Here is a 20717-nt window from a genome sequence, read left to right on the forward strand (position 1 = left end):
AAATGTTGAATTTGGTTACCGAGTATAAAAATTAGTTCATTTTGGATTCTATCAAGGTATGTCGGCATATTATTGAAATCATAAGACATAAACACACTCAATCACGGCGCAGCGGCCTTTCTTTTGATTCGCTAAGCTCTGAGTAATTAATGTAAACTAAAACCCAAAGCGTAAAATGAAACTTCAATTGTACGTAAGAATATTGTAGTATAAATAATTTCGGTGGCGGCGCCCTTATTGTCTTAGCGCCTGTGTGCATCGCACACTTCGCACATATGGGCGGCGCGGCCCTGGGCCCACTGATAATCAGTCTTGCTGGGGACAGCAAGTTTTAGCAGATTTTGTTTTTTGTTTTTTCATGTAGTTTTAATCAAATAAATATTTTTTATTTGATTAAAACTACATGAAAAATAGTAATTTCACGTTTTTTTAATGTAAACTCGCAACTATAAGTTAAGGTTTATGAGTCTTAAATACATAACAACAGCAAACCATTGTCCCATTTAAACCAAAACCCTAAAGTGTAACTTAAAAATAAAGTGTATGCAGTTAAATGCCTATGGCATTACTTAACATAAAGTTTACAGTCTATTTGAGCATCGAAGCAGCAAGTATTACTTATTCCTAACTTATTACTAGTAAGTTAAGTTGAGCTGAAAAATTTGTGACCTGGCATTTCGATATTATTAATCTGTGTAATACGTATAGCTATCTAAGTAATACATAACAGAAAATTTCTAAAGTTCGCACATACACTTTTAGCTTTTGCTAAAAATTTGAAGTATTTGATACATCTTTTCAAAACTTTTTCTTTCGTCGTGAAAGCTATGTTGTTCAATATAAAATATTATATAGGCATTGTTAGGCAAAGTAAATCAATCTTACATATAGCAGCTTTTAGTGGCAAGACTCAGTATATATTATACTAGAAAAATTCAATGGATTTTAAATTGTAAATTATTAGTACATAATGTATAAACCATTGATGTTATAAAATCATGATATGTTTCTTTCATGTGATATTAAACTACACTAAATAACTAAAAAATCGACTCCCTTCTTTATTAAAACTAAATCAGTCTGTTTTGTCTCCCTCTCACATACTGTTTACGTATGAAACAAGACATGCATTTAGTTGTAATGGTGTAATGAAACTGATTTAGTTTTTATAATAATAAACTTAATCCTTAAATAAGACAGTCGATAAAATACCTTTTTCGTATATAAAATCTAAAATTATCGCTACTTTCCATTTTAAAGGGAAACGCCTAATCATTTAACAAGGGCAAAAACACTATCATGAAATTACTTGGAATTGTCATAATTATGCCTTTTGCACACACATACGAATTTCGAGCTCTTTTCAGCCTTGTTTTTGGCAAGCGTAGGAATTTAAAAGGGACCGTATATATTTTCTTGCTAGTTTTAACAAGAACATATATTACGTGAGTAAACCTGAGGTATATTTTATTTATAATATTAATGATATTTCAGAATCGCTATAGGCGCCATTTTTGCTGTCAAATGGTTAGGCGTATGAGACCTTCACTAGATTTAAAATGAAAGCACTAATGCTAAAATAATTACAATTTTAAACCTGTATCGATAAATATCATGGATATAAAAATTAATAATAAAATTAATATAAAAAAACGATTTTTCTATATAAATTGTCACAAGAATATTTCAATTTGATACTATAACTTTTACAAATATAGATCATAGTCAAGTCCACTACCCCCACTTAAATAGTCATATAAGTAAACAGCCATTTCGTCCAGGGCATCGAACCTGGGGTCGTTTATTGGCTCGTCCTTGAGCGCACGACCTGATCTGCCGAGGGATCTGAGGAATTTAATTTCTTATGTAAAAATATTATAATTGAAACTTGGAAATTAAAATCCATATTTTTTGTTGAGAAAGTCGAGTTAGAACCAGCAAGAATTTATATTATACATATTTTATCAATATAAATAAAAATATGTTGCTAAGCGCAAAACTCGAAGACTAGATCAATTTGACTTTTTTATTATTACTACTTGAACTCTGTGGAAGGATTTTATGGAGACAAATTGGAATAATTGCACGGAAAAACCTAAAAACCAATATTTATTCCGGAAAAGTGGGCATAACAAAATGTGTCATATGTTGGTATGTACTAAAAAGGGGAAGGGAAGTAAAAAAAATCATATTAAGGCGAAACGAAATTCGCGGGGGCAGCTTAAAAGGAACTTACTGTTCAATACATTTCTTTCAATAAAAACTACGAATATAAAATATTATTTTTTCAATAACTATAACAATGCGCATTTTGCTTATATTTGCGAAAAATCTTGGGGCCTGACATTTCTTTTAGTTTCGATTCTCGATTCATAAAATTAAAAGATTAATGTGGTTAAGTGACACCGCCACCTACTCACATTGGTATTGGCTTCGCGAGTGCGTTGCCGGTCTTTTAGAAATTGGTACGCTCTTAAAGGAATTTTAGTTGTATTGGTTCGGAATAACCTCTATGTACTTTTTAAACGTGATGTTTACGGACTGTGAATTGAAGAATAAAGTGAAACTAAGAAGTTGGTTTTCGAAATAACTGTCAGACACCAAATATATCCGCATGTCGTCATTGACAACGGGACTTTTTTGCTGTCAAATGGTTAGGCGTATGAGACCTTCCCTAGATTCAAAATTAAAGCACTAATAGTATTGTCTTTTATAGACATAACCTTTACACATTTAAAGAAAAAAACTTTTTAACCGGATTAAAGTTATGTATTATTATAAATTAAAACCACGCACGCTGTAAAGCACGCGAAATGTCGGGTAAATTTAAAATTATGTTAAATAATTGTAAATTTATAATAATACATAACATTAATCCGGTTAAAAAGTTTTTCTTTAAAGCACTAATGCTAAAATAATTAAAAAAAAATAATATATATACATATTACCTTTCGTTTAATATTTTATAAAACTTACCTAAAATCACCATCAGTTTCCAAATCGTCTTCACTCGTGAACCGATCGCGAATATCTTTCATGATACAGGCTTCTAGTTTCTTGTGCTGCAATTTTAATTGCGTTACAAATAAAATTATACTGATAATAACTATTTACCTAGTTACCTATATTATATACCAGTGACTCGTAAATCTTGACAAATTATATACCTAAATCTTCCTCAATAATCTTTCTAGATATTAGGGAAAACCGCAATAAATTCCGTGGAGTAGTTTATGAGTTGAACAGACAAACATATCATAGATATCTCATCGTTAAGGCAGGGTTAGACTTAACCCTGCCTTCATTTTCCGGGTTAATATATAGTCTTTGAAACTCACAAATAACGTGGCTATGGGTATAAAATTTAAAAATTAGTTCAGTAGATCCTACAACCTCACAAATTTTATTTATAATGTTAGTATACATGTCCCCTCGAAAAATACATTGATACGTCAAGACTTACTTTACGGATTTCGATGAAATTTGGAATTTTCCTTCTAATTTTAATCATCTTGATATACCTATATATATATATACATTATTCCAACAATCACATACAGGTCATACTGTTAATCTTTGGAATTGGCTAACTAAGAAAATGTATTTCCCACAATAATACTTAGAGGCGATTTTTCTCTTCTTCTTAACTGATTTTACCGAAAATTATTTCACTAATATTAACAATATGTAACATAGAGCTATATCATGACTGAATAAGTAGTTTTAGAGTTCATCCATTACAAATAAAGGCTAATCTTTAATGCGAACATCAAGTAAACTATCGTTTCTGTTAGCTGACAATTAAAATTTAAAAAATTAATCTTATTTTTCATTTATTTGCAATACAAAATTGAATCATTCCCATCCTAATTTAATGTTTTATTATGTACAAGTCAAAGTTATTTAAAAACCTGATAAATTATTGGATTATATACCTTATAACATCTGAAGAAGAACATCGGCTTGATTAGCTCTTGGGACAGCGGAGACACGTCGCGTTTCATATCCGGAACACATTGCTGCAAAGGTTGTATGAAATGTATTAATTTATTTTCTTTAAATTATCACGCCTTTTTTCCGAAGAGAGCAAAGACTACGGATCTTCACTACGGTCCTGACATACCTCTCTCGCTTCGTCCACTTTCATGACATTCACCATGCATGGTCGTTGTTTATGGGTACTTATAACTTGTCCCTTCTCTAGTACCTCTTGGATTGGTCCAGGCATGTTCGACAAGGCCTACTCACTCACTTCCCGATTCCACTATCCACGGTTGCCTTGTTAACCGCTTCTCATGCATCTGTTCTACACGGCTAAACCATTTAAGCATTTCCTTTCGTATCCTGTCATTACCTCCTCTTTTAACCCACACTACTCACGTATCACACTATTTACTTATCCTTAATCCTATCAGGCAATATTACGCCATACATACTTCTTACTACTGTACTTTGACTTTTTTCACTCTTTCTCTGACATACTCCACATGAATTGTAGTTATTCCATATATTATGTAAATAGGATTATTAAACAGTACTCGTACATCCAAAATATATATGTACTACAATCAAAGTACGATTTTATTATAAATAAGTGGCGGGTAGTGGCAAAATGGTGCAAGCGCTGCCCATTCCTCACTCAAGCCTTGTCGAAATCATCTTGGACCTAAAAACTTACGGTCCCAGTTAGACACAAAAGTTATCACCTACTAATTTAGAAAAAAATATATCACGAAACAGAGAGACGTATTCCAATAATATATAAGTATCTCTAAGCATGAGAACAGTCAAATCTGTCAAAGTTCCAATAGAAACACATATCTCCTGAAAGTAGATTTAAGTTTGAGTGACGTTCAATATAGAGTAAGGGTTGTAGCGCCACAGGTCTACACTCATTTTGCTGAAACTCACCGAAAACTTTTGACAGAACTGGAGGCCATCTTGAATGTCTCCTTTCAGGTCACTTGAAACTGGAAGGTTAGCAATTCTCTGCGTTATCTGTTCATAGTTAGGTTCTAGATTATGATCTATATAACCCAGTTCTTGCATGACGCATGTAATATTTCTGACTTTGCCAGCGTTGGGACCTCGTGTTATGATGTCAAGGCGATCGCGGAGGTCGAGGTCTCGCTGAAATATAGTAACGTAATTAAATAACCTAAAAGTATTGTGAATGTTTGGAGCCATTTTAGCTTCTGGACACAGTCGACCATTAAATTTAATTTAAATGGTTTTATTTTTTATTTTTCGGCAAATGGTTCAGTGATCACCGCAATGTGCCTATCAAGCCGAAAACAATGTTTTGCCGATGAAGTAGCTCCGGACTTCTGGCTCCGCCATGTTGGATACCAATTCAGCCACGGATGCGGTCACGATACGGCTTTATACAATTTTTAAAAAGAGAGAAATTGTTTATAACTTCTTGAATTCTTGTTTATTAAATTATATTAGTATTAAAATTATTTCTACTATAACTCCCTTTATTTCGTTGTTGTTGCGTTAGAAGATATATCTAATATATAAAATTCTCGTGTCGCGGTGTTTGTAGTTAAACTCCTCCGAAACGGCTTGACTGATTCTCATGAAATTTTGTGTGCATATTGGGTATGTCTGAGAATCGGACAACATCTATTTATCATCCTCCTAAATGTTAAGGGTAGTCCACCCCTAAATTATATTTTTTTTAATTTTTTAGATTATTTTATTTTTTTATGATACAGCATTAAAAAATACATACAACCCCTAATTTTGACCCCTCACTGATAGTGATAGTGATAGTGACCCCTATTTTTTATTATAAATGATATATAAAACGACGTTTGCCGGATCAGTTAGTTTTATTCTATAAATACTTGAGTTGAGCAAATAATTAAATAATTAAAAAATAATGAATCAATGTCCCTTACCGACATCCTGTTAGAAGGGTAGAGCGGCTGCTGATAAAACTGCTGCATTGGTTGGTAGTAGGGATTGTACTGTCCAGGGTACTGATATGGTGGCATGGGGTACGGGAACTGATAGAACGGTGACGCTGAACTAAACGGTCTGAATTGCGGGTTTGTTGGCATCATGTATGGAGGTATTGGTTGGGACTGGAATGGCTGGAAAATTCCAAATATAACAATATTACGTCTGTACGCATAAGCCAACTCGAAGGAAGTGCCCATGAGAGTATCCTTATGTGGGACACAATCCATTTTATAGTATTTTTATAAAGTACTTTTAAAAAAATACTATAAAATGGATAATAATAACTTTTCAAACAATATACTCATTGAATAATTGATTTATGTGTTTGTGACAATAATCTGATAATAATACTTTTCAGCTTTTGTTTTGCAATATTAAGTAACAAATTGCTACATCACAAATTTTGTGGTAATGATTAAAAATACTTTGTATTATTTGTTTGCTTAATATATAAACTAAAAGTACAGAAAACACCAAAATAAAAAACACTAAGGGGGTTATACCTTGGTGCCTTTATGAACTAAAGAGTTAAAAAAATGCAATTAATACAAAAAACTAAAGAAAACCATTACAACAGAGAAAAAAAATGTTTTTATACCTTATACATGGTATTACATATTATTATTCTATCTTAAATTTATAGGGCCAAACAATTACATCCCAGGTTGGCTAAAAATATTTTAAGGGTATCCTTGCAATTTTCGGGTGTTATATGATTATATTGATTTGAGAGTAAACAATTAACAAGTCTAGTACTTTATTTTCTATATAGGTCGATAAAAGTTTATATTAAGAATAATAATGTTAAGAAGTATTTTTTTCTTAGCGTCAAAAATAATTGAATCGCTTTTAATCGAAGATGTGTAGTTAATATATTTTTATATGGGAGTTAAATTTTATTATTAATAATAATGATGAGCAAACATGAAATTATAAGTAATTATATTTCACATTTCTTTCCGTGGCCTCTTTAGCTCAGTGGTAGAGCACTGGTCTCGTAAACCAGGGGTCGTGAGTTCAATCCTCACAGGAGGCAGATGATTTTTATTGATGCAGGTTTGTTTTTATTTTTTTTTTACTTACCGGCTGAGATCTTAAGGGTAGAAGTTGGCTTAGTGGAATTTTTTGGACGTGCAATTTCTCATGATTCGGCAATTCATTTTCTTGATTTTGCCCAGCGCCATCTGGTGAGGGCTTGGTGATTGTTTGCGTGTTGGGGTCCATTGCGAACCCTGGCGGCAGTTTACCAAACAAAATGGATGGTATTTGCTGGTTCGGAGTTTCCTCAAAAGATGGCGGTGATGAGCATTTCGCATATGCCTCTTTCATTTCCCGCCTTATTTGTTTTACGACTTCTGCTCCGAAACAACTCTCATAAATCTAAAGATATAAAAAATATCTTATGAATTAAACTAAAAAATCTAAATATGATACAAATATATTAAGAATATATTTAAAGTAAAAGATTTAAAGCGTGTGTATTTTCATCAGTATGTTTGAAGCTGTAAGTAAATATAAATTCAATTCTTGCTTTATAGCTAGAAAACAATATTCGTTGATCATAAACAGAAAAAATAAAGCACGTGGTTACTAATTTCAGAATTAGCATCAAGAGCAGTCGTGGCCGAGCGGTTAAGGCGTCTGACTAGAAATCAGATTCCCTCTGGGAGCGTAGGTTCGAATCCTACCGACTGCGAACTATTTTGTTTTTTTTACCTTCATCATAGCATATTTCTTGATAAATTTGTCATCATTACTTCCTAATGCGAAAGCGACGAAGCATAATAATATTATTAACGTTATTCTCCCCATGATGATATCTGAAAGAAAAATAAATACATAATAAAACAGTTTGATTAAAGTTGGTAAAGTAAAAAAAGTAATAATAAAATGTAAAAGTATATTTTAAATACACAAAAACTATTACGAGTTTATTACTTTAATGAGAATAGATTAAATTAATTACTTTTCAATCTAGAAATACTAATTCATTCGATTACCAAATTTGAATAGCAATAAATGTTCTAATTGAGATATATAAAAACCCGAATGATAATATTAATTGCTATATCAATTATAACGTGTATTTATGATGGGTTTTAATCACTGTTATTAGATTAACTTATACCTAAGTAAAAAAAGTCATACAAAATGTGGTGGTCACTATAATGTCACAGAGTAGAGAAAGGTTACATTATGGGCGGTGGTGGTACGAGGATTCTTTTATATTTTTTCGAGATGACATAAAAAGACCAGTGTTCGGCTCTGTACTTCAGGAGCAAACAACGTCTATGGTGAGAGAAGTTGATGTATATTTACCAGCGCGGCTAGTTATTAACGTTAACATAAAAAGCAAGTAGAAGAATTATTTTTTTAAGCATTTGTCGCGCTCATGACAAGCTTTGGTTACATTACTACAAAACACAGTGGTTTTCAAATGTAATCAATATATCATGATTTAGATGAAATCAAATATGATCTACAGTTAATACCATAACCAACTAAATGTTGCCCGCCTTCATGTTGACACCGGAAGTCTTTAAATGTATCATTATTGTATATACAATGACACATAAAGTATCTAGAGCTGTGTTGGCCTAGTGGCTTCAACGTGCGACTCTCATCCCTGAGGTCGTGGGTTCCATCCCCGGCTGTGCACCAATAGACTTTCTATATGCGCATTTAACAATCGCTCGAACGGTGAAGGAAGACATCGTGAGGAAACCTGCTTGCCTTAGATGAAAAAATGGATGGCGTGTGTCGAGCACAGGAGGTTGATCACCTACTTGCCTATTAGATTGACAAATGATCATGAAACAGATACAAAAATCTGAGTCCCATACCTAAAAAAGCTTGTAGCGCCACTGATTAATTAATAATAAAAATTAATAACATTATTTAAAATGAATGTTTAATGACTATCGAAATGCGTTACTAAAATGTAAACAGTGTACGAACATGAGTTATGAACTCAAATGATCAAGTGTTGAGTTCATTAACATTATTACACATGAGTTAAATTAACCGTTATAGGTACCGATTTAGACAGTGATCAATTAGAACAGGTGGTAGCCGTGTTCGCAATTTGCCTATTTCTAGTCTAACGATACTAAAGAAACATCAAAGAAAGTTCCACGATAATAATTTAAATAATTAACACCTCTACTGCACTCGGCAAATGAATAAGTTCTCGCAATTATAAGTCTTATTAATATTATTGGTGTATCATTTATTTTTGAGCAAGAAAATAATTAATACAAGGGTGAACTGGCAGTCAATATCAATGAGTTAAAAGGGTATATCGACATGATCGTTATAATAGCGCTTTTACAAAAATTAACAAACGTAAATAAAAAACCTAGACGACTCTGATTCAACTTACACCATTCAATACTAATACTCATAGATGAGTTACAAAAATGAAGTATCAATAAAATAAGACAGAAATTGTAAAAAATCTAGATGGTGCTGCATAGGTCATTGATCCCATGCGGCCTTGCTCCGGCGCATACACGCAAGCTTGCATAATGACGATCATTTTACTTTTTGTTTTTATCTGGATTGAGAAAGAAAATAATTACTTTACGATAGCGATTCAGGTAGATATAAAACAACTTACCTACTTTGATCATAAATACTGCTTTAGACTTATAACAAACTAAATATTAAGTTACCACGACGATGAACAATCTTTTTTTTAATTAGCTTGTTACTTCAGATTTTTTTTAAATAAAGGCGTAATACATTTAATTAGATATATAGATTGATGGTATTTAACGTAAGATTTACATAATAATCTGATTCTATTATTTAAACAGAATTATGATGAAAATAAACGATTTTGGATAGATATTTGAAAACGGAAAAACAATTGAACGACGAGTTTCTGTTCAGTTTAGAGTTAAATAAATTCTGGAATTTATTCCCAATATTCAATTTATGAAATATTCGTATGATCGTTAGTATTTTCTATCTTCAAAGTTTTTGTCTCCTTTGAAGAGTAAAACAAACAATATACAAACTAAAACCTCTCGAAACTCAATCGATGAAGATGGTCTAATTAGTATTAAATCATCTCCACTTATTAAAAAAATGATATAAATATGCTGTGTTTTATATATTGGGCAAATGGGCAGCCTATAGCCAACACTTAACTACATATACATATTGTTGTAGCTGTTGGCTTTAGTTCGTCTTTTATCGATTAATGAAAACCTGCCCTTCTTCCTATCTCGTTTTTGGCCAGCTAACTTATTGTTTATGGAAAGCCTAATGATAGTTTGGGAACATTATATTTTTACATTAGTTCCAGAGCTCTTTTTATAGACAATATAATGCATTTTTTCAAAACCAGTTTTTGCATGTACCGTTTCAGCCTCAGCCCTAAGGGTGTAATAAAGTAACAAAAACTAACTTCGTCTTTATCCAGCTCTAACCGGTATGACTGTCACTTCGTATAACAGCCTGATAAGTTACTACAGGTGTCTGAGATTTTATCTGTGGAACGTGGAAAAATTAAGTCCCTAAGACGATAATCCAGACATCCGGTACTTAGTGAATCGACTACTGACTGAATACTCTATGGTACCAACCATAGAGTTAGCTAGTATTCATTTATATTTTACATTAGATTTTGTATCTGTATGTTCATACCGTGGGGCTTAGTCAAGATGCCTTAATAGTAGTGTATGTAGAAAGTCTAAAACGAAATTTGTATAAAAATGACAGTTCGTGTCGACAAATTTTGACTAAGTGTCTTTTTTATATCAACACTTTGTTGATAGTATTTGGTATATATGTAATATATAAATTGAGGAGTCAACGGGCGGCCTGATCGCTAACAAGCGGTCTGGTCTGGCAACCCTAGTAAGAAAAAATAAATACTAAGGGTGCATAACTAAATTTATAAAAAAATTACAGATAACGATTTAGAGTTTAGACTTACACATTTAATAAAATAAAACACGCTACAACCTTTTTAGGTCTGGGCCTCCGATGTCTGAATCTGTTTCGTAATCCTTTATCAATCAAATAGGCAAGTGGGTGATCAGCCTCCTGTGCCTGACACACGCCGTCAACGTTTTGGGTCTAAGGCAAGTCGGTTTCCTCACGACGCTTTCCTACACGAATGTTAAATATGCACATAGAAAGGAAGTCCGTTGGTGCACAGCCGGGGTTCGAACCTCAGGGATAGGAGTTGCACGCGGAAGCCACTGGGCCAACACAATTACAAAACCGAACTTAAAAAAAGATCTTTTAATAGATTAATTATTTTCTACCGAAAAATAAATTTTATGAGTACAAAAACACCTTTTTTATAACCGACTAGCAAACTCGGCGAACTCCGTTTCGCCACCAGATGGCTTCGTTTTATGTAACATTTCGTTTGGTGATCCCGCTTTTCTGTTGAAATTTTTCCTGAATTTTTGCTATAAACCTCACGGAGCCCGAGACCTTTCCGACGAATGCAAAACCGTGGAAATCGGTTCGTGCGTTTTGGAGTTATAGCGTCAGGAAGGAAAACCCGACTTATTTTTATATAGTAGATATAAATTTCACATTAAAAAACGTCATTTTACAACCTACACCAACTCAAACAAGTAGTATGCAAATGGACCGGTTGATATATCAATTATTGTCAGTTTTTCATAAAGCATTACTAAACGTATACAAATATAACGGTCTGGCTATTTCAAGTTAAGCGCAATCATCGCAGAAACGGTACGACAAATTATTTTAATGGATTGCATTGTGAGTTGTGACAGTCTTGCTTTAACAACGGTTTAATAAACATAAGTTTATGTAAATTTTAAGCATCTTAAGGCAAGGGTATTAAAAAAGAATACTTATAGTGTTTGATTCTTGATATTTTGTTGTAGGGTTAATTCCTAAGACGGTAACTTTTTTATCGAAGTTGAAATTGCAGAAAACGTTTAAGACAGATAAAAAAAAAATGTGCGTGTACTAGTGTACACACGTTAGAAGTGAAACTTCTTTATGACCTTATTTTTCGAAAAATTATCTATATGCAACTTTACAGAAATTGGTTAAATAAAGTTAAATTAGATAAAGTTTAACAAAAGGCTTTTAATATCACAGACTTGAATACAAATAATACAATTATTTCATTTTACCTTATTACCACTAAAATTATTACAGAATTTCATAAATTGTAATATAATTTTTAGTATCATTGTTATTATACATTTTTGTTATTAATGGTTTAGAATCTCTTTGAATCAACCCTGGTACGGACAAGAAAAAGACGCGCGTAACGGTCAAATGTGACGCGTAACCGAAACATGTGACGCGTAACCGAAAAATGTGACGCGTAACGAAAAAATGTTACACAAAATTTTTTTCCAACCCCGATAAAGAAGTTTCACTTCAAAAAGAAAGTAAAGACGATAAAAATTTTCACTAATGCGACCATTATACGTAGAATAAATGCTTCTACAGTTTGTAAAATTTAGTTAACAAAGAAAAAGAATATCTAAATAAATTGTATCATACATACGAGTGTCTCTTTATTAAATGAAATGGCTAGGTGGAATCTACGTTTTTTTAATCTTCTTCGAATCTTTTTTGAAGTTTTAGTTTGTATCTTATATAAGCTTTGAATATTGATATTACTTTAAGTTATATGGTCAGAATATACGAATTAGTATAAAATATGTATATTTTATATAAATTAATGAGTTGCCTGAAAAAGTTAGCCTGTTAGCGATAAATGTGCGTTCTTACAAATGTTTTAAATGTTCTATGACTAAGTATCTACTATATTATTTTTAATATTAAAGTTTTGCGCTAATCTCAGGAACACAATTAACACGACCAAAATAACGCGATTGAAACTGTAGCACACAATTATGAAATGAATGAAGATCCTAACGACAAGTTTAGTATTAATGTAATGAAATAATGATTAACTTAACACTGTAATTCTAATCACGGCAACTTTAGGAGCGCTGCCGAGAAACCCCGATTACCCAGCAGATCAAGCGACGCAAATGTAAATGGTTAAGTCATACAATCCGTAGGGATCCCAATCATATCTCTAAGGCCCTTGATTGCAACCCGCAAGAAGGCGGAAGCGTGGCTGTACCAGGCAAACCTGGCGCCTTACAGTTGCAGATGAGGCAAAGAGAGCTGGAAAGACTTGGAGCGAGGTGAAATACGAGGTTTGAATGCAATGAAGACTCCCTGTGGACGATCTGCCCCATCTAGGTACATTGAGTCAAGTGAGTCTAATAAAAAGCAGCCTCTATCGTAACAGGTTTAATATAGGTGTGAGATTCCGCATCTAAGATACGGCAATTCTAATAATATTAGATTGATTTTGTGAGACTATTAAAGTAACGGCACATCGGATTAATATCAAGTTAATTGAGTGAAGGAGAATGTACTGATATTACTTCCGTAAGCCAACAATGGTGATTTTAATTTATTTATGGTCCATTTCATAAGGTATTTGTTCGGCTACTACCGTTGTTCTACGCTCCTAATATAAGACACTAATTTGATTGGTCGCGTGATTTATAATTACCGAACTACTAAATACTGATTTTACAGGTGATCTTTGGCCATATATTTTAAAATTATGTGTCATCTAAGGGTAAGATTTAGAACAATTAGACAGAGGTCAAAGTTCGCGCGCGTTTGTGAATTTCACCGTAAATACTGTCTAAAATAAGGCAAACAGGAACCAAATTCAATATTCAATTCTAAAGATAAACTGTCGAATTATTTGAACTAGGAATACATTTTAATATTTTAAAAGAGGAGGCTGAGTGAGGTAAACATTATCTAGCCTCGATTAACAGTTCTATGGTGTAAGGGTAATTGGAAAAAAGTCTTCCTGTTCACAGGGCACTTATAAGGCGTATGTCGTGATAAAATGGTATTAAGCAATTGTTATGAGGAACTTACGTAACGAGTGAATTACCACGGTATGTAACGGTGATGGGAGATTTTACGTACAATGTAACCGATAACAATATTAACTGTAAATAAAAATTACTTGTGATATTCGCAAGATATTTTTTAATTGCCGTGAATTATGAGTTGCTTGAACTTCGTTTTTCTGGTAATTATATGCAAACTACAGTTAAGACATATCTGATAAGATGATTCATGGAATATATTTTCTTAGTGAGTGCTTAGTGAATTAGTTAGTCTTCGTGCTGATCACTAGATGGCGGTTGTTGCATTTAAAAGGTAGGTAGGAATGGATTTATATTTATTTACCCGCAAGCGAAACCTTTATTATAATAATTAAGATTGATCTAAGTGCTATATAATCTCGTACAATATTTCGATTATTTAATAATATGCAAACTAAATAACCAATAACAAGAAAACTGAATTTCTGGAATATTTATAATTAATACTAGCTGACTCGGCAAACGTTTGTATTGCCATGTTTATCATTTATAATAAAAAATAGGGGTTGATCGTAGGTGGGTGAAAATTAGGGGTTTATGAATTTTTTAATGCTGTATCATAAAAAAATTATCTAATAATTAAAAAAAAAAATTAGGGGTGGACTACCCTTAACATTTAGGAGGATGAAAAAAATATGTTGTCCGATTCTCAGACATACCCAATATGCACACAAAATTTCATGAGAATCGGTCAAGCCGTTTCGGAGGAGTTTAACTACAAATACCGCGACACGAGAATTTTATATATTAGATAACGAAATTTAATTATGAAATTTAATATATGATTTAAATTAATTAATTTAAATCATATATGCTTAATCTTTTAAAAAAAGAGGTGAGTTGTACTCGGTAAAAGACAGACCTAGTCTTAGGAGTAAGAGAAGTCTAACAAGTACTTACAAAAACTAGATACAAAGATTAGTTCCACGAGTATTTATATGTACACCTGAGTCACCAAAATAATCAAGAATGCAAACCAAAATTAAGACGTTTGATACGGCTTACAAAAAACTAGGTCAGCTTTTTACAATTGCGAATCGAATTTATGTTGACTTTGAAAATAAGTAAAAATATAATGGAAATACTCCCGCTGGTTTCGGAAATATCTGATACGCTCTACTAGTTTCTGAAAAAACACTATCTGATAAGGCGTAGATTCTATTTGAAAAAAAAAAGTCCCACCATTAAAGAAAATAGTTGCAAGAGGGCTAAGCGACATTTTGCAAAATATTAAATTTTATTTTGGAAATAAATCTTTTAATCACTGACTAACATAGACTATATTATAGTAAAGAAGTAATCTTTCTTAATAAATTCGACTAAGGGTACTTCAAGAAAAATATTCTTAAAAGGCCGGCCACGGACTTGCGATCTTTCTGGCAGTGATAGGCGACGGTATCACTTAACATTCCGTTAGCCGCCTTCTATAAATTTCGACAGTATACAAGTTGTCTTGACAGTTGACAGTGTCAAGTATGTGTAACATATTTAAGTAACCATAGACCTAATAGGTCAAAAAGCAAATAAACACGTGACTTTTGATTTAAATTAATTTTGGTGATAAAAAAATTAATTAAAGGTAGTTAAATGTGTTTAAAAGTCTGTTGTAATCTCCGAATAGGGATAGAGTACTCTGGTCACTAATATTTTTGCGAAACAGCTTTTTACGCCAGAGCCCTTTGTGCGTATACAACAGAGCTTTCTGTCATAGGTATTAAACAATTTAAAACTACCGAACTATTACAGTGTACAATTATTTAATCTTGCTATCTAAATCAGTGATAATGTACGAGTCCGCCACTTGTAGGCCTACGTAAATGCTAATGTAGTAATAGGAGGTTGATAACTGAATGCCTAGGTTATTATTTACAATTATATTTGATTATAATCTGAATTACATAAGAACTATATAGATGAATCCTCAACATAAAAACGAAGAAGAAGTAATGGTATTTTTATAGTGTAACTCAAAATCTACTGGAGCGATTTTAAATACTTTTTCAGTCTTATAATGCTAAATTATCTCTAAGTATAGGTATATATGTATTACCAAAATACTGTGAAGAATAACTCCCTTATTGATAAAGTAATTCAGTTTAATTACTTTGTAAATCTGTCCCTTTTTATCATAGTGTAAACAATGGTGTAATGGTAGCAGCTCCTTACAAAGGTTGTGTAAAACAAAAAACTTGGCGATTAAAAAGAGTGGCGGAGAGTTTATTGCCAGTTCTTCTCTTCCGTTCAACGCCCTTGATTTGAGAACTGGCAGTAAATGTAAAATTAGAAGCATTTAATGTATATTTCTTTTTTTGACGTTCATAAGTGTACATTGTGTTCCATTGTACATACCTACATGAATAAATGATTTTTGACTTTGACACAATTTGAACGAAAGAGAAGAGTGTTTGAAGAAGACAAAAGAGTTTATCAAATCTTCCAAATGTTTTGTCTATGTCCAGCCCTGCGAAGCGGGACAGGCTGTCACGATCTCTTACGGACATTTCTAATATCGTATGTTTTGTAGGCTTTTTACGCCGCTTTAGACGTTCTTTGAGTATTAATATCTAATTAATGGGATAGAAATTGCATGTGCAGCTTTTTAAATATTTATTAATTAACAATTTAAGGATTATGATTTATATTCTTTGGAACAAATAGGCAGGAGAATTATAAGAGTTTGTGTTTGATAAAAATACAACTGATTGAGTAATCAATTAACTCCCGGATCCGGATAGGTATGTATTAACTACACTACTTGAGCGTTGCGCACTTGGACTCAAAATGATATAGTAAGCACATATATAATAATTTGCACGTAGTTGGAAACCAGTGTTCTAACATAGTATTGGCTTCCAAGAGCCTGTCATTATGAACTAGTTTGCTCGATGTTTTTTATTAGCCGAGAAAAACATCGCTCGTTGATTCAACCCGTTCCTTGCCTTTTTCTTCGTGTTTTTATCTATGTTATTTAATGTAACTATGGGAACATTTCTATTATATCCGCATATTTTAGGCGTACTGAAGATTCAGTACCTAATAATAAAAATTAGAGGGAGAATGATGTGAATTATAGCGAAAAATCGTTGTTGATTGAATCTAGTATTCTAAGTAATATAATGTATAATTTTGTAATATATATTGACATCATTATGGTGGTAATTTAAGCAGTATTTTTTGTAAAGATGTGCTAACTAATTTAGAATTTTAGCTATCATGGCTGTGTAAAATGCTACTACTAAATACTACTTTGAAGACTAATAAAGCTCGCTAGTGACACTTGTACAATACGCTCAGTAAATCTTAAAAAATGCCTTTTAAAATTATTTAGTAATAATAAAACATCTAAAAGTTAACTGTATGTATTTAAATAATCGAAATTTAGACATTTTAAAATTTAAAAAAAAAATTCAAAGAATGAAATTATATCTGGTTTATAAAAATGAATTGAATTTCTTATTTTAAGCTTTTCCAACCTAGATATAGAAAAGCTATTTAATATTTAAAAACGGTAAAAGTTTTCTAGACGAAATTGACAATTTATCTATATTTAAATAATTTAAAATAGATCATAATTTTCTAAACTTAGATTAGTCCATAGAAGATTAAAAAACACGGTACTCACTGTGAAAAGCTCTAACAAAGCACTGCGGCGCAGCTATGCGTGTACGCGCGGAGTGGTGCAATGACTTGGCCGGTCTTGACCTTGCGCGAAGAGTAACGCCGAACGGACTGCTTACTTGTTTTATACTCCCTCGTTTGATAGATACGGGTCGGAAGAGCAGCGAACCTGGATACAAATATTAATTTTTATTTTCTTTATTAATAGAAAAAACAATGTAGTCAAAACATCTGATGAGTCCGGCAGAGCATGTATTTGTGAATGGTAATAACTTTTCAGTGATCCAATACAACTCCTCCCTCAAACGCAGGGATGCTTCCACTTAACCAAAAATGGGGGCTTCATGCTGTGGTTGTCACGTTTATCAGCTGATCAGCAGATTCGTCCCCGAAAAAAATTAAATGGGTATTGGCGAAATTGAAAATTCTGTAAGATTCGAAATGATGTTCAAAGTCTTGAAATCAATTGTCGCTAATGAAAATGTCTACGACTAGTAATTTTGATCGATTAGAATCGCAAATATTTTAATATCAAATACCAAATGAGATTTTCAATGTACGGTACGCCATCGCATCAAAACCTCTTCTCTCATATATCCAAAAGGTATTTGATTATAAAACACGTCGACTCTTACCCTTAATAATAAAAATTGCTTCCGCATCCACAGTATTTATTAGATTTGGCCTCCAGCAACTCTTTCCTGTTCTAAGACCTCAAGAGGATGCTCGCTGGACTTTTGCGCTGGTAACCGCCGAAACTGAAGCCTAATTTGAGGCTATAGACAAATCGTACTATAAAAATGGTATCGTAAAATTGTTTTACCGCTATAATCGTTGTATCGCTCTCGAGGGCAACTATATTGAATAATCAAATCTAATTCTAACACTTTTTTTTATCTATGAACTGTTCAGACCAACTTTTTAAAAATATTTAGTTAAAAAATGTTAATGAATTAACTATATATGAATCATAATGAATCTTCGCATACAAACTTTTTCATGATAGATATTAGCTCATTAAACTTGCAGCCTGTGTGTTCGTATATACTTTTAAAGCAACCTTTATAGTGTTTACTTAGGTACTTGATAATAGATGTTACAGAGTTCTAATAATGATAAATAAACGTTTATTTTTTTATATACATATTAGTAATCTTACAGCTAGCATACGTATTGTAAAACACTTAGAAACAGAAAACATAAGTTAGTACATTGATAGACAAAAATAATAAAAGGAAACTGAAATAACATTAAACTAACGACGATGATTACTTATTATTTCAAAGAAAAAAACTAAATAGTCTTCCCGCCTAATTAAATATTTCCTCACATCCTCTTCGGTCAAGTGGAAAATAAAATTGACTTATTATTTGAAAGACCACACGTCGTAAAATTGTAGAAACACCATGTTAAAATATATTGCGTACAACGAACACGTACGATATAACAAAACAAAAGAAATCCATCTTACATAGGTATTTCTCTATCTATATAAAGTCAAAATCATTTATTCATATAGGTAACACAATGAACGACAAAAAAGAAATATATATATATATATTAAATTCTGCTAATTTACATTCTCAAATCAAGGGCGTAGAACAGAAGAGAAGAACTGGCTATAAATTCTCCGCCACTCTTTTTAACTATATATTACTCATTGGTTGGTTGGGACATGTGCACCGATTTCCGGACGGACTCTGGTGGCAAGAGAAAACCCGGAAGACCGAGGCTGCGTTGTTGAGATGAAGTTGTCAAGGATCTCGAAACATTAAGGGTTCGAAGTTGGACGCAAGAAGCTAAATAGATTGCGATGGCGACGTATACTTGAGAAGGCTAAAGACCACTGCTGTATTGCCATTTATGATGATGATTATATATATATATATATATATAATATAAATGGCAATACAGCAGTGGGCTTTATATATATATATTATATTATACAATATCTTTTATGGTTAGAAGAAAACCTGATACTTTTAAAGTTCCGGTATTGACAATTATAAAGGAGATACATCCACTTCATATGCACTCAGTAAAAATTAAGGCATTCTTTTTCTTATAAAGGATTTACGTAAATAGCGCATATTAAGTATTATCTCGTCTGGCTTAAACACACACGGCAGTAAAATTTGCATATAATAGATTTCGATATAATCGGCAGATATGTGCATACCATCCTGTAATGACGGAGACTGGAATCTTCGCTTTTTGTAAAGGAACGGTTAAGTATACATTTGAAGCCATAAATGGAGTCGTAATATTCGACAACAGTTATTACATAATACCGGGTTTAATGGTCAAGAGGACATATTGGAAGGAACTTTGCCAACTATGAGTACATTCCACTATAGGCCTTTACGAATCAACAATGAACGTATGTATTAGTACTAAGCACGTATAAAGCTTCTCCCACAGAGCTTAGGAAAAGTTGTTGCAGAGTTGTTATAAAAAATAAAACAGTATAATTTCACTGTAACTTAAATACTCATCTGTCTCTTTTCATCACAACAAAAACATAATTTGGCAGAAAGAGACAAAAACTTCAAAGAGTAAAAATAAGACTGATTTAGATTTATGTAAGCTTGGTGACTCCTACTTCGATCTATATAAAATGTATATATAAGGTAAATAATACATTAATGAAAATCATTTGTGAAGAAAGTATTTTCTTAATAGTTTACCTAATAACAATTACGGCAATCGGCAACTAGATATTTTAAAATAACATCGCCTTAAATATCGATGTTAGTGCAATCCGGTATATAAGCCCCTAACCAATGGGATATAGGGCAGACACGCATCTTCATCTGTTTTATTACAATAAGATCGCCGGCCTCTTGCGCATAAAACAACAAATGAATTAGTGTTCTGGGAACCCAGCAACCACAGATTATATGACGTCTGCACTAACCCATAAACAACGGAAGTTGTAGGACCATGCATTTCACTTTTGAAACCCAAAAATGAACTAAAAGCGCAATAAATGCAAAAAAGAAAATTTATTATTTATTGAAATGAGTCTAAGGTTTTCCTTAATAAACTATACCGTAGCAGTAGAAAATAAACTACTTTTCCAAGTAAAAAGCTGTAGCTGTACTATGCCGTCTATTCTGGGGCAAAAAAGTGCTATCCGGCTGGAAAAGTACCCGCTCTATAAATATTAATTGCAGCACACAGGGC

The 20717-nt window shown here is 32.5% G+C and overlaps 1 protein-coding gene and 2 non-coding genes across 3 annotated transcripts; 2 read left to right on the plus strand and 1 right to left on the minus strand.

Moving 5' to 3' along the window:
- Positions 1–1206: 1206 nt before the first annotated feature.
- On the minus strand, positions 1207–17704 carry LOC125060346. Its single transcript, XM_047665218.1, has 8 exons — positions 17536–17704; positions 7687–7790; positions 7054–7350; positions 5907–6101; positions 4912–5130; positions 3936–4019; positions 2977–3062; positions 1207–1845 (listed from the first exon to the last, which is right to left on the minus strand). Exons 2-8 carry the CDS (start codon positions 7780–7782, stop codon positions 1707–1709), a joined length of 1116 nt encoding a protein of 371 aa, XP_047521174.1. The 5' UTR covers positions 7783–7790; positions 17536–17704; the 3' UTR covers positions 1207–1706.
- Trnat-cgu lies at positions 6935–7006 on the plus strand. The gene has a single exon. It is a non-coding gene; the product is annotated as a tRNA-Thr (tRNA).
- Trnas-aga lies at positions 7585–7666 on the plus strand. Its single transcript has one exon. It is a non-coding gene; the product is annotated as a tRNA-Ser (tRNA).
- Positions 17705–20717: the final 3013 nt, after the last annotated feature.

This window comes from Pieris napi, chromosome 21 (assembly GCF_905475465.1).
Source record: "Pieris napi chromosome 21, ilPieNapi1.2, whole genome shotgun sequence".
In the NCBI taxonomy this organism is placed as follows: Eukaryota; Metazoa; Arthropoda; class Insecta; order Lepidoptera; family Pieridae; genus Pieris; species Pieris napi.